Below are 24,788 nucleotides of genomic sequence, written 5' to 3' on the forward strand. Positions count from 1 at the left end.
ATCTGGCCAAATACTTAAATAAATATAATATATTATATAATATTTATTTATTTATTTATTTGTCAATATGTCTATATGCAGGTTTTTCTTTCTTTCTTTCTTTCTTTTTTAAATCTCAGAGGTAGATGGCAAATCAATGCTTTGTAAAGGAAAAGTGACACTACCACTACCAAACTACCAATGATTTCTAATATCTCAGAGCAACTTATAAACACTCCACAAATACTCTTCATCAACCAGTTTGTAAGAACTTTTGTCCTTTTTGGGGGTTTGTTTTTATTTAATCATCAGGAAAAAATATTAAAAGATTTAAACTTTTAACATCCATGCTTTGAGCATTTATTGCTCAGAACTATAATATGCTTTTTAGATTTTACAGCCAGTTTTTCTGCCTTAAATGGGAATTTCTTATACATTTCTTTAATTTTCATTACTGTCATGATGATGTGTACACATTATACGTATGGAAATAGATGGTTGGATGACTAACGCAGTATAATTAATGCCACCCACTCCCTGTCACGAACGTTGGTCTGTTAGGTATTAGTAACTGTTCGAGTGATTTATTCATCATAATGTGCTACAAAATTAAATTCAGTTCAATTCAGTTTTATAGCCCAATATTACAATGCAGTCGTCTCAGTGGGCTTACTGGTAACTGTACAAAGACATAAAGTTAGTTATAAAATATAAACATTAGCTTGTTGCTAAACTATATCAACTAAGTTAACCTGGCATCCCTGCCCTTAGACCGTCCTTCTCGAGGAGGAAAAACTCCTAAAAAACAAATTTGGGGAAAAAATAAGAATTCTTAGGGATGTCAACATGAAGGAGAGATCCATTCCCAGGACGGACAGTTAATGTACCACGATTTTTAAATAAGAATTAGCTTATCTAACTCTACACTTACATGTTTGTAGTTGTACCTAATCTTTTTTATATATAAATTGGTGGGTTTTGGTGAAATACTTGTTTCTCCATATCTCCACACAATAAATTATATCTAAAACTATCAGGGAACTTTGTAATATTTAAAGCAAGTTTATAGATGCATATATTTGCATGTGTGTATGTAAATGTATGTATATGCATACTTAGTTTTGTTTATGTAGATATTTCTTATTTAATTTAAATATTTTTCTTGCTGTCTTATTGTCAAATGGCTTATATTTTTTTAATTTCATTTCAACTGCAATGCTCATTTTTTTTTACTTAATCACATGATGTGCATAGCAAATATATAAATGATAATTTATGGACAGCTTGGTATCTGTTTTGTTCTATCATTAAAAGAACAGGAACGCGCGTGGTTGTTGTTCTCTCTTCAGGCAGTGCCCCTTTTAACCGCTAGGGGCAGCACCGGCCACCTAGTTCTGTGCGCAGGCGCTCTCGTACTTTCACAACCGCAATAAGCAAATATGGCGGCCGCCGTCGACAGTGTAGTGAAAGTGTAAGTTTACCTTTATTTACTAATAGAGCTAAGGGTTATTCTTGGTTTCTGATCTTCTGTAGTTTGATTATATGTTTGTACTGTTGTGCTAAAAACTCCACGAGCTCCAAGCGCACCAACCGAATACAATAATTGTCCCCTGAGAATTACGTTATCTTTGTGCTAAGGCTAGCTTGTTAGCTGTATCAAAAATAAGCCTTTTGAAAAGTCAGCGCGTGGGACCAATTCTGTTCACATCGGCTGTATTTACGGCGATTTATTTCCTCAATAGTTGTAAACTAGCTTAAGGAAGCTATTTATGAATTGAAGAAGGGTTTCAATTCGTCAATACAGCGAGAGGCTGGCGGGCGCTTTGTTTCTAACAATTAACCTTTTGTTCTGACAGCCCTGCGACATCCCTTTTAACTCAGGCTTCTGTTGCGTTTTTTCATCTAAATAACACTGTGAATTTAAAGTAAGAGCATATTTGAACAAATCCTCGATGTAAAGACGTTTTATGTTGGTCATTCTTTGTTTTCATTATTTCTTTTTGTGAATTTTTCATAAGATCATAAAACACAGTGTTAGTTGTTGTGATATTTATGTTGCAAAAAGTGTTTGTCTAGTAAGCAAGCAAAATATGTTTTTTTATTTTTTATTTACATTAAATCGATAACACACTAAAAAGCAATTGATCATATATTTAAAAAATGTATTCAATAGTTTAGGTGTACAAATACAGATATAGAAAGAAAAACTTAGTATACCATCAAGTAAACATTTTCTAACCATTTACCTTTATTCTTCCTGTATTATTAACCTGTGGGTGTGTAAACTCTTCATTTCAGCCTGGGAGAGCAGTATTACAGAGATGCCATGGAGCAGTGTCACAGCTACAACGCCCGCCTGTGTGCTGAGCGCAGCATCCTCATGCCTTTCCTGGACTCTCAGACCGGCGTAGCCCAGTCTAACTGTTACATCTGGATGGAAAAGAGACACAGGAGTGCAGGTATGAAATGCCACGGTTATGACCTGCTCTTTCAATTCTGGGGTGGTTTCACACATGTTTATTTATCTATGGCATAACCATATTATTATTATTTAGGTTTGAAATTGTATGGACTCGATACTAAGTTTTTTATTTATAAAAAATGCCACTTCCTGTTAATGTTAGTGATATTGTCAAGACTTTTATCTTTTTTTTTCTTTTTTAGTGTTAAAATATTTTATGACACAGATAATAAAAAACTGTGCTCTCCCAGGCCTTGCTCCCGGTCAGCTGTACTCGTATCCCGCTCGTCGCTGGAGGAAGAAACGGCGTTCTCACCCCCCCGAAGACCCACGCTTGGTCTTCCCCCCTCTCAAAGCAGGTACCACCAAGGGTTGAGAAATTATTTGTCAATATAGCTCTGTTAGAAAATAAGGATCAGGTCAGTTATAAGCGATGACTAGGAAACAACAATGTTTTGTTTACTCGTTTCCGTGTTCTGTAAATGCGCGCCCGCCGTTTTCGTTGGTTGAAGCAGCAGATTTGGAGCTGGGGCTGAAGCGAGACGCCTTGGGAGCTGTGGATGGAAGCAGCTTGGAGGCCTTACTGAAGGGGGAGCCACTCGAAAGGAGGAGCGGGGTGTCAGACCTCCGGGGCCCCGAGGACGACACAGCGACGGTGGAGCCCCCCGCTACATCAACAGTCACTCACACCTCCTCTGGGCGCATTCGTAAGGTTAGATTGAAGGGCATAAATCATCAAAATGAACCAACCTTTTCTCTGTTAAAGATGAATTACTTTAATTGAATAAACAGTTGAACAATTCCAATGTCAACACTGGAGTTAAAGCTTGCATGTTTAAGGGTTAAAGAATATTACGTTTTAAAACACCATCATTGATTTGAAAGAATGCTTTTCATTTTATACAGTGGATTAATTGTTTTACCACAGAGAGTTCTTGACCCTGAAGACTACTTGGATGATCTGGATGATGAAGACTTTGAGGATGAGACCCCTAAGAGACGAGGCAAAAGCAAGTCCAAGGTAGGACTGGGTTTGAAAAAAATCTGCCATGAATAAAACTTTTCTTTCAAAATTCATATTATTCAATTAATTTATGAATCAATTTTCCTTAAAGAGATTTCTCGAAATAATTTTGGGCTAAATAATTGTACTTACTTTTTAACAAAATATTATATTGCTTTGCGGTGAAGTTCCAGTTTCGTTCAGTTCAATCACAAGTTTAGTAGTTTGCATGAAACATTTCTGGTTTGGAGTAAATCAGATAAGTTGATGTTACATTTCTCATTTCTGTTGTTGTTTTATTAAAAAAATAATTCTAAAAAAAATCCAGTTGTGAATGAGCTTGATAATCCATGACTTTGAAGCTTCTTTATTTTCATCGACAAAGTGTAATGCTGTCTGTGTGGGGAAATGTGTTGTTTAGAGTCGAAGTGACAAAAACGGAAAGAAGAAAACGGAGGCTGCAGCGGCGGCGCTGGAGGAGAGGGACAAACCATACGCCTGCGACAGTAAGTATAACAACCTCTTGTTAGCGGGAGACGCTTTGGCTTCTTTCCTTCCTGAGAGACAAACCTTTTGCCATGCATGGTGTGATCTAAAACACTCCAGAAGGAATTATGTGGCGTGACGTAGACACGGGAAAAGTCTCTGCTCTGGGCGCCTTTTTTTTTCCTCCTTTTTTTGTCTTCTTTTCTGAGATGGTGCTCCTTGTGTGCTCTGTTGTGCTCTGCTGGCTCCAGGTCAGTGTGTTGGGCTAAGCGTGTCCATCCAGAATGCCTCATACCAAAATGAGATCAAAAGCTGGCTTTGGAGGGTTGAATGGTGCTTTTCTTCCTTGGCTCCTCCCCCTTGGCATTTTTAAACATTTTTTTCATTTTTTTGGAGGGATTCAAACTTGGCTGCCATCGAGATAACCCTTTTGTATGACGGTGTGTGTGTGTGTATCAGTCTGTGGAAAGCGCTACAAGAACCGTCCAGGCCTGAGCTACCACTATACACACTCTCACCTGGCAGAGGAGGAGGGCGAGGACCACGAGGAGATCGAGGCACCACCCACTCCTCGCCAGCCTGAGGAGCAGAAGAGTGAGTCACGCTCTATTGAGGAGAGATAAGGACGGGAGGTGTGGTTGCATGCCATGTAGCATGTGTGTGTTTGTCCAAGCGAAGTCCTTCTCTCCTATTTTTTTAAATATATTTTTTCATTCTTGTCATTTTTTTGTCTATTTTTATTTTTGACATTTATAATTTTGAAACCTGAGTTCTGGATTTGACTGAAACGTATTTGCACGGCTGGCTTTTTATGAATACATTTTTTTATTGAATCATCCATATTTTTTTGTTTTTCGTTTTTTAATCATCCATCTTAAAAAAGATCTCCAACTCTGTCATGGCTCTGGGGTTGTTTTTCTTGTCATACCTGCAGCTGCATTCGTGTGCGTTGTTGCTCGCTCTTTTGTTCAGAGCGTGAGTCCGTGGTCATTTTGAGTTTTGTGTTCTGGTTTAGTCAAATAATTTTAAATCTTTTTGTAATTTAACTTTTTTTTTTTCTCTAAAGAATCAGACATTCTAAACATAAGTTGCCGATCGGGTTTTGCTTGTTTGCTTAAAGTCTTAAAGCGGCTTTTAAACACCCACGCAGCTCGCTGGGGTGAAGGAACACTTTTAAAGTACTTCTTTTTTTCCCATCTCCCCTCAGCAACTAAGAAGGGTCCCAACGGTCTGGCGCTGCCCAACGATTACTGCGACTTCTGTTTGGGAGACTCCACCCTCAACCAAAAGACCGGCCAATCGGAAGAGTTGGTGTCGTGCTCGGACTGCGGACGATCAGGTTTGAGCTCGCCGTGTTCTCAGTCAGTCGGGCTAGCTGCAGATCCTGAGAAGAATGTGTCGTTCAGCTCAAACAGGAGGAGGATAAATGGAACACTATCATTTTAGTGTGTTTGTTGCATCAAAATATGGAGTGAAGCAGTTGTGTTAAATGATGCTCACATGTCCTAACTTCCTCTTGAAGGTCACCCAACGTGTCTGCAGTTCACACCAGTCATGATGGCGGCAGTGAAGACCTACCGCTGGCAGTGCATTGAGTGCAAATGCTGCAACGTCTGTGGAACCTCAGAGAACGACGTGAGCCTTCTTTGTTTTAAGCGTTGCCTTTTTGTGCTGTTTAAACCATCAGTTACAGGCCACAGAGGCTGTGCTGCCTAAAACTAGCATCAAAGTAAATGAAATGGCCTCATCTTCAGGCAGACCAAAGTTTACCACACCAAGGCAAAGAAATTGGCCTTAATTTTTCTTTTTCAAGGTCTTAAAAAATCTTAAATTTAACTTGAAGACATGTGTAGGAACTTTACACAACCTCCCAAATTGAGGGAACTTTCCAGAAACCGAACTCTGATCTGGACCATCAGTCCTGTGTGAAAGCAACCTGATAATATGTGTCTGGATAATTCAATCCAAATCCATATTCAGGAGTTTAAGGGTTTATAATGTGAAATGTAATTCCAAAGCATCTATAGCACATGTGTCAAAGTCAACGCTCTTGGGCCGGATCTGGCCCGCCGGGTAATTCTATCTGGCCCTCCAGATCATTTTATTTTCTTGTTATTAATGGCCTGATGTTATGTTGCACTCATTTCTAACTAGTAGAATTTTGACAAAATATATTTTTATGGAGAGTAAAATATTGAAAGTTATTTAAGCTTTAAGTTGATTTATTCTGGAATAATATTCCTGCCTGTTTTTTGTTATTCATAATTATGTTTAAAAAATAACTGTTTTAAAGTTTTAAAAATTGGCATCCTGCTAGCTTTTTGGACTATTTGGCATTTACTACGATTTTTTAGACTATTTTGTAGTTAAGCTAATATTTCAGCTACATGCTAGCTGTTTTGGCTAATTTAACGCTTTTTCTCACCATCATTTTAGGCTATTTTTAAGCTTAGCCATTTTTTCAGCTACATGCTAGCTGTTTTGGCTATCCTAAGATTTTTTTTTTTTTTTTACATTTTTTTGCCTGATTTGACATTTAGCTAATGTTTTAGTTGGTTATCAACTTTGACGTTTTCAGCTATCGGTTCAGCGTTTTTAGCTATTAATTTCAGCATCTTCAACACTAGCATCTTCAGCGGCCAAATTCAGCTTACAGCACTCAAACTAGCATTATCACAGGTAATGCTATATATCTAGTTCATAATTATGTTAAAAAGTTACAGTTTTGAAGTTTTAAAAATGTATTTTTTGTGAGTTCAAAAAAATGTTTATCCTGTTCGGCTCGCGACCTAAGGTGTGTTTTGGATTTTGGCCCTTTGTGCGACTGAGTTTGACACCTCTGATCTATAGCGTCTCCCTTTGCTTTAATGGAATCAGTCAACTGACAAAAAAGTGTTGCTTTCCAGCTGTCACAGGCTGACTGTTAAAGGTGAGGGGAAAAAAACGCTCAGCTTTTAATATAAGCGTGCGTGGAGTCGCACAGCCCCATCAAAATAAAATATATCAATGTGCAAGAAGAGGCTTGAAGGATGAGGTGCTCCACTTGAATTAATGAGATCTCAGGAGAATCTTCCCAACAGGAAGAGCATGAAATCTTTCCCTGCTCTCATTAAACAAGGGTTATCTTAAATGCCCTTCCATTAGACACTAAATGTCAGCATTCCTACAGTTTCCTCAAAGGTGAAGGCAGTAGCGCCTTCTGGAGGCAGTAATATAAGAGATTACAGGCAGAGTTATTCAATCCAGGAAAAGGGAGATTTCTAAATTGGCTTTCAGTGAAACAAGTAGAGGGTGCAAAGCATTCTGGGAATTGGACTAAGGAAACTTTATGCATAGACTTTCCACAAAAATGCTCAGTTTGCAGCGTCTTTGCAGATAAAATCTTTTTTTTTTTTTTTGAATGAGGTACTGTACGTCATTAGTGGACTTTAACTGATGTGTGTTCCCAGGACCAGCTGCTGTTCTGCGACGACTGTGACCGAGGATACCACATGTACTGTTTAACTCCGCCCATGACCGAACCGCCAGAGGGTAAGCTGGAGAAAATCGTGTGTGTGGTGTTGTTCTAAAGGTCACTGGCGTTGCAGCATTCATTTAATTAGTCTGAACTATTGCTTCATCCTCTAATCATTCGAGGACAGATCTCACAGAAACGATGATGAGGACGTGTGACCTTTAGGACAGGAGCCGTGCAGCGCAGGTGCTGCTTTTCAAAACCTGTGAGCTCGGCATGCTGGGAGATTAAGGCTGAGCCTCAAAGTCAATTTAATAAGGATATAATTCAGTGTCTCCCCACAAAACAGCGGGCAAAACCATCAAAAATGAATGGGGCCAAAATCTCTTGTGGGGCTCAAAAAAATAGTTTCGTGTTTGACATTATTATGGGATGGCCACAGAACCTACAGATTGGCGCCAATTATTTGACAAAGTTTGAAATTGGACATTTGGTCATACATTTTTCAAAATTGACTTCAAATTAAGATAACTTGTAAATGTTTTAAGATAGAATTTTTTTTTTCGACTTTTAACTTTCATAGCTTTTTATGTGATATACATGTATGTAGAAGAATCGAAATTTCAGGGTTCAAAGAGACACCAATTCTGTCAAAAGTAACTTTGGTCTTATGGCAAACTTCTCACATGGAAGCTCAACACTCTCGTGTTCCCTGCAGGGAGCTGGAGCTGTCACCTGTGCCTGGCTCTCCTTAAGGACAAAGCCTCCATATACCAGCAGAACCAGAACTCTGTCTCAGAGTGACTCCTTAAATGGAAGCCCGCACCAACAGGACCACTATCCCCGATCAAAAACCTTCTCAGAGATCATGGAGCTCCAGGATCCATCTAGATGTAGCTGAGCTAGATGACAAACAAGCTTTTCTTATCACAATTCTCGCGGGGACCTGGAACCAAAACACCTCAGATCAGAACCCACTTGTTTGAAACCAATAAGCGGTCGGTGACGTCCCTTGGTCTGTCCAACATCAAACATATCATGTGTAAACAGTAAATTTCTGGACTGTTAGAGACCGAGTGGCGGCGGTGACCATCCAGCGATTTTATGGGAGCTCCTAAACCAGAGTAGAGGTCGCCGCAGGTCATTTTATCAAGTTCACACTGACATGTCGTGGACTGTTGAGACCACAGTTTTTCCTGCCAAAAGATCTATTTTTACTCACCAGAAGCAGCAAAAGAGACGTGTCCACGTGTATGGTCAAAAAGTATTACTGTTATGTTTTCTGGATAATAGTGCGCTTTTGTTGTGACATCTCTGTGTATTGTTGTCTGATCCTTTATAGAACTGACTGTATGTTTTGTAGTGATGAGGCCTGAGATCATTTAAGACACATCAAAGCTGTTCACCCCTCAAATATGGGCGGTGATCATCAAAAGCATCACTAATCACTTTTTTTTTTTAAAATCATTTTTAGGCACAAAGTAACACAAAAGCTTCATTTAACATGTTTTTAATTATTCCAATAATTTTTCAAAGCCTATACTTAAAAGCTCTTGGCTTCAAACTGAATGCATTTTATTTTTACATTTTAATTGTCTTATTTTGAAAAGCCCATATTTCCATGGGATTCCAAGTGCAGCTCTTTTCAGTTAACTCTAATCCCACTACATGAGTTTTTAAATTAATGTTGAGCAGTATCACGGTTTGATGGGAAACTCCACACGTTTACAGCTGTTGCTGCTTTGATCATCGTCACTCGGAGGCTGATTTGCATGCAGATTGCACCTGGATGAATGCACACAAACTCGCATCACAAGTGTTTCTTCTGGTTTTCTTTTATTTTGTGTTTTTAGCATTTTGTATTACTCAATGTTTCATCGTATTGGGAGTTTTTTCTAGTAGTTTTGTAAAGTCTGTTATATAGCAAATACTTCAGTATACAGCTCCTGATGCATTCTCTGTACTGTATTGACCTTTTCTATTTTTGTTATAACTGTAATTTGTTCTGTTTTTTGTTAAAGGACTTTCTTTATTGTACTAATTTTTTATTTTTTCATTGTTTTATGAATGCCGATTTAGCCTGACTGAAATAAAATCACCTTTAATTGTGTCTGATGTTTTTGATTTGGCTCAATCAAAAAAGCCTTGGTCACTTCTTAAGACATATTTTCTGGAGAGCGGTAGTTGTTCGTCAGAAATACATATCTGGGTTGTGGGTGGGACTGTTGGCTCGGAACGACCCCGCCCCCCTCCCCGTTGCTGAAGGTGCACACACAGGTCACCTGACCTCAATGCGTCTCCGATTTGCACGTAGAGCCCACGGCCAGACTTACAGCTTTTCTCAATCGATTTAGTTCATTTCTCACAACAGAATTAAAGTTTGCAACATTGCTAAACCGTTTCTCAAAACAATTAGTTCAAACTCAAAAACATGATGGACAACCTGCAAAAACGAGTCACTTTCTCAAAATTCAAGTCAGTAGCTCAAAATGGGTAGTCTATGCATCAAAAGCAAGTTTTTATGTCATTGAAAGTGTCAGTGTCGTCAAAATAACCAGTTATGACTCCAGATTCTTTGAACGGTCAAGTCAAAAGATTTCAGCATGTTTTCATTCAGACCGATTACTCTGGAAGTGCTTCCTACTGTCGTGTAAAATGAAGACAGCCTTACAGTACGGATCATGCATGAAAATTCAGTTTAAAAAAAAGACACTGAATATGCATTTTACACTGTTTATTTACAACTACAACATCTTTTAATCAGTGTATACTGAGATTCTCCTTAAAAAAGTTTATGGACGCTGACATGGAAGCACAATAACGATTATATTTAAAATGGACGTAAAAAATGTTTGACATGTTCAAGTTTGTGTGCAAGATATACAATCAATGAATTTAAGATTTTTAGTTGTATGAACAATGACTAATCAGCCTGGACAAATTTAGATCATTGTGACCGACATGGTAAAAACTAATGAATAATGAAAAACTTGTCTAAAGTAATGATTTTGTAGATATTTGTGCATAATCATGAAACTGCCACTGGCCTAATGACTAAATGTTGTTGAGGATGCACTAACTGTTGTGAGAAGTTTAGTTGTTAGGTAATCTGCCAGCTTGTGGTAAAAACTGTTGGTAAACCTGGAGGTTCTGCCCTTAAAGCCTCTGTATCTTTTGCCAGAAGGCAACACTTCAAAAAACTTAATACTGTTGTGAGAAAAACGGATGTGAAGAACCCTTGGCTATTGCTAGGGCTTTGTTCCTGCTCTTGAAGAGATCTTGAATGGAGGAGAGACTAATGATCTTCTCTGCACGCCGTACTGCAACTAGAGAACCAAGTGGACAAGCAGTGTGTCAGAGCGCCTTCCACCACGCTTTTGCTATTAGGGATAGTTATTTTAAATGTTTGTACTAAAAATGATGTTCCCTAAAACACAGAAAATTAATCATGTGACATTTATTTCTGGTTGGAGTTGTTTTAATTTGAAAAGAACCTCATGTTTAATTTGAAATTGATTGTAAAAAAAATATATGTATCATTTTTAGTTTTCAAAATGACATTTATTCATGACATTTCTAGAGATTACAAAAGTATATTTATATGAGTATCTGTATTTATAAGCACACACAGTTTTGACTTACATTATCACTTTCTATCCTTTCCAATCAAACTCCAGAACATCCAACTGCTTCTTATTCACAGTGTCTCAAAAAACTTTTATTATGTAAAATAGTTTTCATGAAAAAAACCTAAGGAAACTTATCCACAAGCTTTTCCTCAAACTCATAAACCTTTAATCAACAATCCATGTCACACATGGATGTTTGCAACATTAAAATTTCTCTCTTTCCTCTTTTTTTCACTTAAATAATACTGCAGGACGACACTGCAGACAAGGAAACTGAAGACAAATGTAGATATTTAGGAGATTTTAAAGAGAAGTTTATTCTGTAGTTGAAGTTAAATATCTGCAGGCCCTCATTTATTCAAGCAGAAACCGTTTTATTAAGAATCATCTGTTCTTAGTCTTTTAAAGCCAAAGACAAAAGCTTAGTTTGGATAAAACACAAAACATCTTCAACTGAAAACTCCAGGGGAACCTTTAAAACTTGTTTTTATTTTCAATTTGGAGTTAAATTATTTTCCAAGTAGGGCCTACGTCCACCAAAAAAAAAAAAAAAAAAAAGAATAATTAATCAAAAGTCCAACTTCATGGGCCAAATGTTCCAATTTCCACCGGCCAGCAGGCTTCTGTATTAAAAATCAATAATCTACGCCAACCCCCAGCATTTTCTGAAAAATATGTGTATGATTTTTTTTATTGTGAATGGCTAAATTCCATTATAAGCCAATATTATCCAGTGTCAAAACGTGCTCATTTCCAAAATGTCAATTGTTGTTACATCCAGAAAAGTGTGTGTGTAGAGCTAGGTGAGACTGTGACAGGACACACACCAGCGTGCTGATCGGCCATGCAACAGCATTTTCACCTAAACACAAAAAAGCTGCATAAACAGCTGTGACATTTTCAAATAAATAGATGCACAAAGCGATAAGCTATAATATAAACATATATTTTTATAAATATTTTCATCTTCAAGGTTACGCTTGGCAGTTATAAAGTAGCAACATGTAAACAAACACACTTTAGAGGCTCTTTTGATAGAGTTCTTGGTTTAAGCACAAAAATTTGATTTTTTTTTTAGACACAAAATTTAGTAATAATTATTTCTGATTTCATAAAACCTCAGTTGAAGGTGCTTTAGTATAAAATTATGCAAAATACTCATTTAGTAAAGGTAAACAACACCGACATCCAGTGTCACAACAAGCTCAAACATGTACAGCCACGTGAAATGCAAACTGAATCCCCTGGAGGTCGGAGGTCGTCTTCGTGGTGGTGGAAATGGACCGACATGACAGGTGGGGTTGGAGAGCGCCCTCTACAGCTTTTCAAAGCCGACGGAGCAGAGCAGGAAGATGGTGTAGAGCAGCAGGAGACAGAGGCCCAGCCTGCGGTCCAGCCTCCAGCGGTTCAGGTGGACACACAGAACCTGAGGAGGACAGACGGACTCGTGTCTTTTGACCTTTTCACCGCCGTCTCAACCTAACAGAACACAACGCTTCCATCCAGCTTTGCCGGTTTGATAGAGCGATACTCACAGTAAGAGCAACTGAGGCCAATAACAGAATCACAGAGTACACCAGACCTCTGCTGTTGATGGTCACCTGAAAGCACGAAGACGTATTTGATGGAGTAAACAATATTTGCATGTATGGAGTCTAGTTTCAAATTATTAGATCATTCAAACTGAATGATGTTTCCATTTTAAGTCATTGGATCATTCAAAATGAACCAAAATCAACTATGAACCACAATTTATGATTAGGATCATCTTAAAGTAAATAAAGTAAATAAGTAAATAAAAGTTGAAAACATGTAAGTTCCAAAGTACACACCAAAAACTTGACGGAATTATTGAAAATTCAAAAAATAAAATTGTGAGTTTAAAGCAAATGGTAAACTTGAAATATTCAAGATTTCAAAAAGAAAGTGCAAATTTAAAACTTTTAAGAAATACAATTTAAACATAAGACTGTCACCAAATTTTAAAAAAAGTTAATTTATATTTTCAACTTTTTTTTTCGTCTCTTCCTCTTTGCTTTCAGTTCTCAATTTTCAGTTCCATTTCAGTTTTCGCTGCCAAGGTGATCCTAATTTTGTGTGGAGGCGGGGCTTCCAGCTCAATGGCTACTGGGATGAAAACCTGAAAACTGAATTGAAAGAGGGAGAGATGGAAAAAAATTAAAATATTAGTAAAAATTATTTTCTAAAATTTGGTAACAGTTTAAGGCTAGATTTTTTTATTCAGGTTTTAAATTTACAATTTTTTTCAAAATTTTCTGTTTTTTTCAAATTCACAACATTATTTTTTCGAAACGTTTTTTTTTTCTTCAAATTTACAATGTCTTGTTTTCAAATTGTCATTTTTTCCCCAAAGTTACAATCTGGTTTTTCATTCACTTAAAGCTGATTCTGATTTGACCCCATATAAATCTCTTTTAAAATAAATCGTTACACTACCAAAAAACTTTTTTCCAAACATTATCAAAAGAAACCTTGATTATCAAGAAAAAAAACAAGTAAAATCTGAGGTGTGGAGCAGACATTGGCCCTTTAAAACCATGCTCTGTTTCTGTAAGTCCCAGCTCTTCTGTTAGCTCCTCTGAGGCTGTACAAATATAATAGAAGTGAGGCGAAGGTTTCTTTCACAGAAAAAGGGGTCAGAGAAGTGGTGTGAAAGCAGCCGCTAAGATTCAGCAAGAATATAAACCATAAATAATAGAGAAGCTGAGTGAAACCCCTGCTGTCTGTGGCTTTGATGCAACTCTACTGATGAGAGTGGAAGTCCAGAGTTAATGCAAACATCTGCAGCACAAACGGGAAAGCAGACACTTTCAGAGCTGGTTACCACTGATCCATAGCTGACTATGAGAGTCCTCAGCGCCCAGGGGAAGCCCAGGCCCAGCAGAACGTCGAAGATGTTACTGCCGATGGAGTTGGACACGGCCATGTCACCGAGCCCTGCAGCATCCAACATCCACAGAAAAACCAAAACCACAGAGGTATAGACAGGTGAAAATATGGACAACATCTATCCACACTGAACACCTGCCCAGTGAAAGTAAACACAAATCCAGAAAAAGAAAAAAACTATGAACTCACAAATGCACTGAAACTTACAGAAGAATTAAAAAAAATAAATTTGTCTTGTTTGTTTTAGAATTTCTGTCAGCCGATGTTTTGATGGTTTCATTTGTTGCAGAAATGCAGCAAATATTAGTATCAAAACTAACAAACAAAAAAAAAAAAAATGAGACAAGACAAACAAAATAGATTTATATCTAAACACAGATAGACCACACTTTGGAAGATTACTGGAAGTTATTTTAAAATTTATCAAAAGTTGATCGAGCTGTGAACAAACCAGTTAACCAAGTACATCAAACTGAAACATGTGGGACACAGACCTTGGCGAGCAACAATCAGACTAGCCATGCAGTCGGGAACGCTGGTGCCGGCGGCCAGAAAGGTGATTCCCATGATGACCTCTGGGATTCCAAGAGTGTAGCTGATGATGGTCACCTTAGCAAAGAGAGCAAACCCTCGTGATGATTACTCGCTGTGTGGACTGGAGTGCTGGACTGCGTGGCTTCGTACCATCCAGACCATGAGGTAGGAGAAGAGGGCGATCCACAGAGTGGAGGACAAGAAGGTGAGCAGGTACCAGCGCTCCCATGGAGGCTGGCTGCAGTTGGGAACTGTGCAGTGAAGCAGGAAGCTCAGGGGCCAGGAGAGCAGCCACTTCAGTCTGGAACACCACCCGTCTGGGGATACAGAGGCTCACAGATTGTGGGCACTATCGTCTTATTGTCGTAATTATTCACATTCTGAAGGTGTTGGTGAATTTTATTCCCTCACTAGGAAGCAGGAACTGCATGGTTTTCTGCTGATTTAAGTTAGACAAAGAAGTTTTCATGAGAAGTGTCCAGCAGATAGATGGTAACACACCCAGAGGTCTCAGCATCAAATGGCTCTTGTTTTGTAAAGTGCAAATGTGACATCAGGTAGCTCACATGTGATTGGTGGACTCTGCTGCTTTGTGAATCAAATCCACTCATCAAATACTGAAAACATGAGATGAATAAAAAATATCTGGAGTGAGATCTGGTTCCTTTAGTTACCTGGGACGACAAAGGGTTTAAAAGGATCATCTTCCTCCTCCTCCTCATGCACGACCCCCTCATCATCCTCTTCCTCCTTCTGCGGTCCGGCCTTCCCGCCCTCCGTCTCCTTCCCTCTCTCCTCCGTCGGATGTTGACCGTCCCCCTCAGCCCCCGTCCCGTTCTCCCTCCCCCAGCTGGTCCCCTCCTCCCCTGAAGCGGCTCCCTCCTCTGGGCCCGCCTGAGCACGAATCAGCCGCTGCCTCTGAGGGAGAAGGAGAGCAGCTGTGTGAAAGGAAGGAGCGCGTGTGATGAGAGCTGGCGTTTGAGGAGGCGGAGCTGGGGGAGCCCGCCAGGTGAAGCTCAATGTACAAAAGAACAAATGTGCACAGAAGCAGACATGGAGGCTGAGGGCTGTCTGTGTCTGTTGAGTCATAGCTCTTCACACAGCCCTCATTTCTGTATCAGAGTTATAAAAGATGATGCATTAAAGTCCCACTCCAATCATTTGTTGAAAAAAAAAAAGCCAGACAAAATGGTTTATTATGTCAGACTTTGAGTTATTTTATTTATGGTTTTAATTATTACATTTTATACAACTTACATGAAATAAGTGGTGTGTCAAACTGTAAAAATAAATAAAGAATCCTTGCAATTTGTTGCCCCCTCCAGCAGATGACGCCCTAGGCAGCCGCCTAGGTCGCCTATGCCCAGGGCCTGCTCTGATCCCAGGAAGGAGTAGGGAGCTTGGATTGCTGTTTTCAGTTTTATGTCTCTCCTACAAGCTTTTTCCAACTGCATTTTTTTAATTTATTAGAATAAAAAATACTCTGAAATGTAGTTTTTTTGTATATGTCCTTCATCAGGTCAAAAATACCACAACAACATGTGAAAAACACAATTTTCCTCAGAGTGAGTCTTTAAGAGGTTAAATGCAGATGCATTTGGCGCACATTTTAAGTTCCTTAGCTGCTTCAATAATCCAATAATAAAAGTTTCTCACATTTCTAGGAGCTGCAAAATACAGTCTATTTTATTTCTAAATTAGTCCTAATGAGGATTTTCCTGACCTTTTCTCTACATGAGGCGACACAAGAGAGCTAATCTAAGAGGAGAAACTTACTACTTCCACCTCTGGGCCCTTGAAAAGGAATAAACCTGGTTTTACCAAAAAAAGTTGATTAAAAAAATAACTGGGACTAGAATGGAGTGGGAATTTAATATGTGAAAATGTATAAATAAAATATAGTAAATTTGACACTGGGAATTAATACCATTTTTCTTCTACTCAGTCTGGTTTTGAGCACTGAATTGCATTAATAATTTTGTAACTATTTTATTTTGTGTATGTAAATTGCATTATAAGCTCATATTTAATCCACTGGTGAGTTGTTAGACTCTGAAATTCTTGTAAGTTTTGATCTGTCTTAACCTTGAAAATGTCATCATGAGTCAAATCCCATTAGAGACGGATCTTCACAAAATAGGGCATTTATATTTAGAGGATTGTTCGTGTAGGAATAAAAATGGTGATTTATCTTGTTAAAAACGGTGCAGGTGAGTGTAGAGAAGGCTTGCCTCTGACAGCGTGAGCTTGTGGGGTTTCATGTTCGACCCTTCATCAGCCATCCCAGCCACTGAGTCCTGACCCGCCACCACACACGAGTCTGTGCACACGTTTGAGGAGAAAGTCAGTCACTTCTGTTTTCGCCGGTCCGAAACCCATGTGGTAAAACAAAACCGTGTCAGTGGGTTTGTTTGCAGTGCACGTGTGCACACGTACAAACGCGAGCTCCAGCACCTGGCTTCAGCGGCACCATGTCATTATCGGCGTCCCCCGTGTGGCCCACGGCGGTCGCCCGCCGCAGACTGCTCATGCACGGCTGACCGTCCACGCTGCAGTGTCTCTCCACCAGGCAGCACAGAGATCTGTTGAACCTACACAAAAAACCGCCATCTTCACGGGAGAAGGAATGGACACCTCCAATAAAATAACAAAGATAGGAAATGATGGGCTCACTTCATGATGATTATATAGATCCCATACATGGAGATCAGGATGATGGTCTCCCACCTAAACAATGACTCAAGTTAACAAAAGGGAAAAGACGCCTCGTTTGAAGGAAAAAGTTAAACTCTTACCACAAGACTCTTTCGTCGTAAATCACCTGTAAACAAAAGTAAACATCAGTCACAGCTCTCCAATGGATTTTTCTGTAGTTTCTCATAAGTAACAGATGGTACAGGCCAGCAAGTTCTACCAGGGCAATTTTTGCAGTAAAAAGTTAAATATGATTAATCCTAATCCTGTACAACAACCACTTCACTGGATTGAATAGGAAAACAGGATGTGGATAAAGAAGAAGTGAACCTGCTGTGTTCACACTAAAGGGTCATCTCACCAGAATGAGCACCACTATGGAGAGAATGTAGAAGACGGCGTCCCGGAACAGAGGCCACCAGCTCAGAACGATGGGCTGAAGCAGGAGAACGACAGGAAGAAAACAACAACAATTAAAAACACACACAAGTGAAGCTCTTCTCAGGACTGTTCAAAAGTGTGAGTTTTAAATAAATGGGACAAAAAGATGATAAAATGTAAAGACAGACCTGTCCAGAGAAGATGCCGCAGAGCCCGATGATGACCAGGATGTTGAAAACAGCTGAGCCCACAATGGTTCCCACCCCAACGTCTCCTTTTGTGATAAAAACCCCTGAATTCAAAGCAATAAATAAGTAAAGTTGTAGAGCTGAAACATAAAGCTTACACTCCTTTCTATTACAGATTAAAAGTAGAAAAAGAAACAACAAAATATACAATCATTTATTGTATACTTTACACCTACAGTCCCTTTTTAATGCTATTCTGCTAGATCAAAAATACTGTTTTATCAGAGATAATAAGCAAATAATCATGCTTGTTGTCCAACAGACTGACCAATCAAAGAGGTGAAGAGCTCAGGGGCGGAGCTCCCGGCTGCCATGAAGGTTGCCCCGGCAACATCCTGACTGAGCTGAAGGTTCTAGTGAACAGAAAGTTCGAATCAGATTGGTTAAATGATGTCATTTAAAATAGTTCTCTACTATTTATTGGCTGTTTACCCAACGAATGTCGATCTGTTCACCACTTCTGTACATCATTTATGGTAAATATGAGTAAAGAGTAACCTGCCTAAAAAATAACCTTATTGAGGAAGGTGCAAAAACTCGTTTTGAAAAATATAAAATGTATATTTTTTCTCTCATTCATAAATTCTTGATATTATAACTTTATTTACAATCTACCCCAGAACAATTCCTAAAAACTACCAGGAAGACAGATAGTAGAATAGATGTATTTCTTTCTCTTACCTCTGAGACTTTTTCCAGTGATGGCACAAAGTAAACGTCACACACTATGGCGAGGGCATAAAACATGTAGATGGCCTGTAAAATGCAAGAGACAAATCATCTATTTATTTTGTGAACAGTTATCCCCCCCTCATCTCTTTGAGATTGACACTCACGCAGAGAACATGAAGCAGCACTGCCCCCTCCCTCCTCTGATCCAGACTGAAGATGTCCTCTGGAAACTCGCTGATGGCTGATGAGGAGACAGGAAGGGAATAAAGCACACAATTACTAGTTTTGAATGGAACTGATTACATCTCTGTTCATATTTCCATTGTTCAACAGTGAAAATAACAATAACTCTGCTCTCCACAAAAGTCTCTACAATTACTTTTTTAATTGCTCTAAAGTAATTCTGGAGCTACGATGCCCCTAACAACATTATTTGCAGCTCTGTCATTAACCTACAGCATTTGTGCAGTCTGCAGGTGGTTTTGTTGAAGGTATGACTGGTATCCCCTAGCAACGAGCTCCCAGGCTGCTTCAGGTTAACGCAATTTTAATTCTGTCACCAAATTCCCATTTGGAAACCATCTATACTGTCATTCAATGAATTTCCCCCCAGGGGATTAATAAAGTATCTTGATTGATTGATTGGTGTCATCCCCAACTATAGACATTTTGGCTAAAAACTGCACAAACATTTTTTTTATTACAATATATAAATAGATAATCAGAGTGGGACTTAAAATGAGTGTTCTCTGAGGATGCAACTGTGTTCCAAGTGCTGCTCATAAATCTCGTCCATATAGACTAATCGGCCCATACAAACGTGAGGCGCTGGTGTCTTTGAAACTAACAGGTCCAAATGCTCTAAGGGAGGTGCTGATGAGATGCTGCTCATCAGCAGATCATTAGGACAGGGGGAGGCACTTTGAACCACTATGCAGCATCCGGTTGCCTAGCAACTGGGTCCTTCAAAAGCCTGACTGTGTTTAAACATCTACAAGTGCGGAGTTGGATGAAATGAAGAATGAAGCCGGGGACCATAGTGACGGATCAATGCGCAGCAGCTGCTGTGGGAGATAATAGGCTACAGATGATGCTTTTACTGTCACTAAGACTCAGTAGCTTTCTGCAGCAAGTCTTTTATTTTGATTGGAGATAACAACAATGATTACCACATCTGGTTTTGCTGTCAGTCTGGTTGTCTTCGTGCTGGATCAGCTCTCTTTTTGATACAGAGATGAGTTGACCCACACCAGAGTCTGAAAGCAGATTGATGAATAAACAACACAAACTGTCAGTGAGGTTTCCAAATCTCATCTGTAAAATAAAATAATAATAAAAAAAATGATGATAAATTAAGGTTTGTCATTTGTCCCGACGATAAAAGAATCACCTGTATTGTTTGTGGAGCGACAGAGCCACACAGCTGCCAGCAGACCGACCGCACCGATGCAGAGCCGGGGAAGCAGCAGCGTCTGCCTCGGTCTCCGGGGAGCCCTCATCCCGCCGGCCGCCGCCGCCGCTTGTCGGCTGTCCGATCAGAACATGTCGACCCTCCGGCCCACCAGTAGATCCCCCCCTGTTGTCACGCCGGATCAAAACTGGCCTGTTGCTCCTTTACCGGGGAGTGGTGTCTCTGCAAGTCCCGCTCCGGGCTCCATCAGAATCGGAATCGGCCCGTCATCTCAGCATCCAGAGAGCGGCCCCGCATCCGCAAACCTCCCTCCCCGCCCGGCGGATGACAGAGTGGAATGAGTCGGAGCTTGATCAGAACCGCGGCTCGCATCTGTCCGCATCCACATCCATTTGACCCAAATCTGATGTCAGGCCGAATCTCCCCACCGGAAGGGGGTGTTTTTCTCCAGAGTGCTCACAGCTGGGTGGGGCTACTGTCACCTTTCATTTCCCTTTACTCAAGCATGTTGTCACATTAAGTTTCCCTGTAAGTGCCACAGGGAAAAGATTCACCTTTAATATCTTTTAGTTTGTCATTTAAGCCTTCATAAACATGAAATGATCTAAGTTGTTGTGCTTTTCTTCTTAGATCGTGTTTTATATAACTATTCATTTGATACATCCGAGACTCCTATCTCACTAGAACGATCCAAACTTTCCTTAAAAACTCATTGTATATAATTTGGTCCGTTTTCTTCCCTGTACTTCATCATTATTCCACTAGGGGCAGTGGAGGGACATTTTGACATGTCTGCCTCCTTTAACCCTTTAGCTCCAGTGTTCATGCTCTTTGATTTACTGTAACTTTTCCACCTTTAACATGATCAGCGTAATTACAGTAAATTCTGAAGGAGAAAAGTGGCGTGAGGTGCTTCCTTCCTGAGCACACATCAATTTTTTTGAATCCTAAAATAACATTGTTGTGAGCAAAAAATTACCCATAATTTATTCTATTTTTTTGGATCTTAAGTAAAAAAAAAAATTCTGTCAAGTCTTTCATGAAGTGGGCTTTACATTGTTAAAATTCAAGCTTATTTATTGTTCTGCACGTTTTTGTTTTTTTTGGCCTTATTTGTGTTTGAATAATTTGCTTTCAACTATGTAAGAACATGTTAGTAAAACTGAATTAATTCTCCAGATTCTAAGGCCAATTGTTAGGCCAAGGTGGAGTACACCCTGGACAGGTTGTCAGTGTAACCTACAGGAAGGCCACAAAATCATAAACTTTCATACCTAGGGACACTAGAGTAACCAATCAACCTGAAAAGCATGTTTTTGATTTGGAATGTTACTAAATACATATATTTCCTACTATTTTCTTGTAGAAAAAGGAGTCAGAATCAAACTTAACATTTTTATTTGTAGTGTTTTTTTGTACTAATGTTAATAAAACTCACACAGGAGGCATGGCTGAGTAGCTGAGAGTAATGTAGGACTTGGAGGGAAAAGCTTGAATAAATAACAAACAGGACACCAAAAGGACGATGATGAAAACAAAAAGACTGAAGACGTGGAGCAGAACCCGTGCTGTTCCCCGGGCGGCGCTCCTTATAGTGTGAACAAATCTAAGGAGAGGTGTAAAGAAACAGAAAAAAAAGTTGATCAGTCATCCGTACTGATTTAATCCTTTAACATCAGTGACACTTAAACACAAAATATTTAACATACTGTAACTTTTCAAATATTAACATGATAATTCCAACAGATTCTGAAGGAGAAAAGCGTCTGTCTCCTTCAGAATCTGCTGGAATTATTATGATTGTGTTGACAATTAAAAAAATTACTGTAAATCAAACAACACAAACACTGGAGCTCAGGTGTTAAAGGATTAACAGCAAAGCATTGCGTTTGTTCACCATATAAAACATACTTTTGTCCGTTTGTTTTAACTGCTGGCACGTCTTCCTCCTGAAGCTCCTCAACTTCAGGATCCTGCAACCAAAAAAACATCACATGACTGGAATATAAGGGTGTGTATTTTTCCTCTCACGGTTTGCTTATGCATCTCAATACGTCCCATGAATCGAGACGTAAAAGATTCAACTGGCTCTGGTGATACGATACACTCCAATTATTTCATCTAAGATACAATCTAGATATTCAAACTATAAATGGAAATACTTTTTAACAGACAAACGTATTATTTTTCTTACTGGCACGTTTTATTTTAAGCAACAAAATCAAAAAGTTTAAAGTTTAACAGTCTTAAACATTTTTTTAATCATTGGTGAACAGCAATCAGTTAATTTGCTGTTGTTTATTTACATGATTTGACCCAAAAATCTGAGGGTGAAAAAATTACATTTTTGACAAGAAATGTAAAAACTGAGAAGTTTCAGATTTTTAAGGCTCAGATATGAAAATCCAAGACATTTTTTTAGTTAACTGCATGTCTAGTGAGAGGTCATACTGGAGTGAGCTCTGGTGGTGAGGCCAGCAGGATCTCTTCTGCGATCGAGACTAGAGGAGCAGGCTCTCCCTGATCTGCTCTCATGAGCTCAAGTGCACTGGCCCTGAAAACAAGCAGGTCCAGATTGTAAAAAGCTGATGTGTTCTATAGAAATCGTCTGTAGTGAGAGGACGAGTGTGTGTGAGTTTGGGTTACATTGACGCCTCCTCACGTCTGTCTTCAAGCTTCTCTAATAGGTCTTGCTTTGTCAGCCTGAGATCCTGGAGAACAGAAAAAGTTGAAGAAATTAAATTAAAATATATATATCTATATATGCTGTAAAATGCTGGTGGAGTACCATGTAGTCACTTAAACGAAGTCATCATTTAAAGACAACCTTTATTGTTTCTTTTGTAGAATGTAGGACTGGGCAATATGGCCAAAACATCTAATCTCCGATTTTTATTTACTCAAAATTAAGTTTTAATTGATTTTTTTTACCCTCCTTTTACTTTCTATAACAAAAGTTACAAACGGCAGAATATTTTTTAACAGAAAAATACTTTATTTTCCCATCTACCATGGAAATTTGCTTGAAGTGCGACTAAACACAAGCTGTAAAAATGTTTGTAGAAGAATACAGCAGGTGTTTTGTGAGCTATTACTAGCTTAAGCATCCAATAAAGAAAAACAATACAATCATTCGGCAGAGAAATTTTGATAGCAACAGAGCTCAAACGGATTTTGCTGTGTGTGGTTTGAAGTCACGACCTCAGTGACCAAAATCTAGTTTTTGACTCACAAGTTAAAAAATTCTAAACACTGAACTCTAAACTGGTCTGTGGTTACCTTTATGATATCCGAATACTCTTCCATTGTTTTACACAGATGATTTAATTGGAGATCTTTCTGTCTCAGAAAAAGAAAAATAGATTTCACCAAAAGTCCTGGTGGACCTCACAGACCCAGCAATCACAAGTGCTGGGACAATCCAGACTCCTTTCTCTCTCCTGAGCCCAGATGTTCCCCCTCTTACCTGAAGAATGATCTCGTCCTTTTGCTGTAGCTCTAACTGAGCCTCCTCCAGTCCACGCTGTAGAAACACATAAAATCACCTATTGCTGGCCGTTGGTCACAGCAATTCAAAAGCATATAAAGTTTAATGATCTACAAAGGCCAACTGAGTCTACCGGGTCCTGATGTGAGTATAAATCAGATTTTCCACAAGTAACTAAAAGTAAATACTTTCCTCTATAGAAGTACTCGACAACATTTCTGTGCTTTTTTGTGACTATTTTTTAGACTAAGAATATATTTAAAAGACCAACACAACTTTCATCTTTAACCTGCATCAGTTAAACTGACATGTATGATTTCATAGAATTAAACGAAGCCCTCACATAACATTGATCATGTTACCTCAAGGCTTTGATGGGCTGCTCCCATTCTGCTTAAAGACATCTTGTTTTGGTCTCTTTCTTCTGTGATCTGTTTAAAATGAAAACACACATTTGAATTGAAGTGCAACAATTTCCAAATATTCCAAAAGTATCTGCAAAGTGTGATTAAAGTTTACTCCATCCCAGCCAAACCTGCCATTCCAGTTCCAATCGTGATTTTACAAAACATGTGAAGTTACGCTCACTCCTCTGCAGCACACATTCAATAGTAAAGTCTATTTAAACGGGCTTCTACCTTCAAAATTCTCATCGCTATGAGTCAAAGTTTCTACGACCGCTTTTGGACTCTACATACTAAAAAAGCTGCCGTTGAACGTACCAGGTCAGACTTTGACCTATCAGGGAGCTGGATTTGGTAGTGATGTATGGATGGCTTCCGTTTTAACTCATGGAAGTGCAAATCGTATGAAAACTGATTATGAAAGAGAAATGATTAATTACAGTTTGTGCCCAGCCAGAATTCTATGACACCAAATGTTTCACATATCAGAATAGAGCTGTCAAAGAAAAAGCCGGGAGTGAGATTCACATTTCTCACCAAGACTCTTCCAACTGTTGGTGGCTGACCATGGACAGTAGAAAAAGGAAAGAAGTCCCTCAATACTTGTCTGGTGTGAACACCATGAGCTAAACACGCACTAAGAACCTGTGTTTATGCGTTCTGTCAAATGCCCAGAGTGAACGTAGCTTCACCCTCATTTGGGCAAATAGTGATTTAGAAGCCTAAACTAAAAAACTACCTGTTCAGTTAGTTGTTTATTTTGTTCTTTTAGATCAGTGACTTCCTTCTCCTGCAAAACAACAATAAACAAATGAGTTTATCTCAACTCTTTTACTGACAAGAACATGTTTCCTTTTGGCCTGAGCATCCCTTGCAAAGGGGATCCACATTTCTGATGACCCACCAAATCATGAGCTCTTATTTCATTGCAGCGGTTGACATCGCCTGCAGAGCACATGCAGGGCTCGACCTCAACCTGCGGCTCCTCACTATTGACCTTCTTCAAGCTGTTGACACACAGACACATTTCCAATA

The 24,788-nt window shown here is 39.1% G+C and overlaps 3 protein-coding genes across 9 annotated transcripts in view; 1 reads left to right on the top strand and 2 right to left on the bottom strand.

Moving 5' to 3' along the window:
* Window positions 1-1,318: 1,318 nt before the first annotated feature.
* On the top strand, window positions 1,319-9,493 carry dpf2l (D4, zinc and double PHD fingers family 2, like). Of its 4 annotated transcripts, none has more exons than XM_024283924.2 (11): window positions 1,319-1,450; window positions 2,278-2,438; window positions 2,692-2,799; window positions 2,953-3,152; window positions 3,369-3,461; window positions 3,865-3,949; window positions 4,389-4,523; window positions 5,137-5,268; window positions 5,452-5,564; window positions 7,379-7,460; window positions 8,102-9,493. In XM_024283924.2, exons 1-11 carry the CDS (start codon window positions 1,419-1,421, stop codon window positions 8,185-8,187), a joined length of 1,227 nt encoding a protein of 408 aa, XP_024139692.1. In that variant the 5' UTR covers window positions 1,319-1,418; the 3' UTR covers window positions 8,188-9,493. The 4 variants fall into 4 exon arrangements, with proteins under 4 accessions (XP_024139692.1, XP_024139693.1, XP_024139694.1 ...); XM_024283925.2 differs by having other exon boundaries at window positions 2,956-3,152; XM_024283926.2 differs by lacking the exon at window positions 4,389-4,523.
* A 1,429-nt stretch (window positions 9,494-10,922) lies between these two features.
* Window positions 10,923-20,334, bottom strand: LOC112153589 (sodium/potassium/calcium exchanger 3). 2 transcript variants are annotated; one of them, XM_024283921.2, is made up of 17 exons: window positions 19,842-20,334; window positions 19,621-19,707; window positions 18,616-18,692; window positions 18,461-18,535; window positions 18,048-18,132; window positions 17,720-17,823; window positions 17,512-17,586; window positions 17,252-17,277; window positions 17,130-17,183; window positions 16,893-17,047; window positions 16,688-16,776; window positions 15,131-15,374; window positions 14,607-14,773; window positions 14,417-14,531; window positions 13,858-13,970; window positions 12,548-12,613; window positions 10,923-12,438 (listed from the first exon to the last, which is right to left on the bottom strand). In XM_024283921.2, the coding sequence occupies exons 1-17, from the start codon at window positions 19,948-19,950 to the stop codon at window positions 12,328-12,330; spliced, it is 1,752 nt and encodes a 583-aa protein (XP_024139689.1). In that variant the 5' UTR covers window positions 19,951-20,334; the 3' UTR covers window positions 10,923-12,327. The 2 variants fall into 2 exon arrangements, with proteins under 2 accessions (XP_024139689.1, XP_024139690.1); XM_024283922.2 differs by having other exon boundaries at window positions 16,911-17,047; window positions 19,842-20,332.
* Window positions 20,335-21,243: 909 nt separating this feature from the next.
* The window catches only part of LOC112153014 (protein KASH5), a 6,962-nt gene continuing 3,417 nt past the window's right edge, over window positions 21,244-24,788 (bottom strand). Inside the window, exons 4-12 of one of the 3 annotated variants that reach the window (XM_024282880.2) lie at window positions 24,658-24,760; window positions 24,493-24,543; window positions 23,712-23,780; window positions 23,329-23,385; window positions 23,142-23,201; window positions 22,509-22,573; window positions 22,314-22,416; window positions 21,774-21,838; window positions 21,244-21,468 (exon numbers count right to left, since the gene is read on the bottom strand). In XM_024282880.2, the coding sequence (XP_024138648.1) occupies window positions 21,297-21,468; window positions 21,774-21,838; window positions 22,314-22,416; window positions 22,509-22,573; window positions 23,142-23,201; window positions 23,329-23,385; window positions 23,712-23,780; window positions 24,493-24,543; window positions 24,658-24,760 (745 nt within the window). In that variant the 3' untranslated portion in view covers window positions 21,244-21,296. The remainder of the gene's footprint in view (window positions 21,469-21,773; window positions 21,839-22,313; window positions 22,417-22,508; window positions 22,574-23,141; window positions 23,202-23,328; window positions 23,386-23,711; window positions 23,781-24,492; window positions 24,544-24,657; window positions 24,761-24,788) is intronic. The other 2 variants (XM_024282881.2, XM_024282882.2) reach the window with 2 other exon arrangements.

This window comes from Oryzias melastigma, linkage group LG10, assembly GCF_002922805.2.
Source record: "Oryzias melastigma strain HK-1 linkage group LG10, ASM292280v2, whole genome shotgun sequence".
NCBI classification, from domain to species: domain Eukaryota; kingdom Metazoa; phylum Chordata; class Actinopteri; order Beloniformes; family Adrianichthyidae; genus Oryzias; species Oryzias melastigma.

Coding starts and splice junctions, on each gene's coding strand:
- dpf2l (XM_024283924.2), top strand. CDS start 1,419: ATGGCGGCCGCCGTCGACAGTGTAGTGAAAGT. Junction 5,269..5,451: donor CTCGGACTGCGGACGATCAG/GTTTGAGCTCGC, acceptor TTCCTCTTGAAG/GTCACCCAACGTGTCTGCAG. Junction 5,565..7,378: donor GTGGAACCTCAGAGAACGAC/GTGAGCCTTCTT, acceptor GTGTGTTCCCAG/GACCAGCTGCTGTTCTGCGA.
- LOC112153589 (XM_024283921.2), bottom strand. CDS start 19,950: ATGAGGGCTCCCCGGAGACCGAGGCAGACGCTGCTGCTTCCCCGGCTC. Junction 17,587..17,719: donor GCGGCATCTTCTCTGGACAG/GTCTGTCTTTAC, acceptor CTCCTGCTTCAG/CCCATCGTTCTGAGCTGGTG. Junction 16,777..16,892: donor AGGTGCTGGAGCTCGCGTTT/GTACGTGTGCAC, acceptor ACGTGTGCACAG/ACTCGTGTGTGGTGGCGGGT.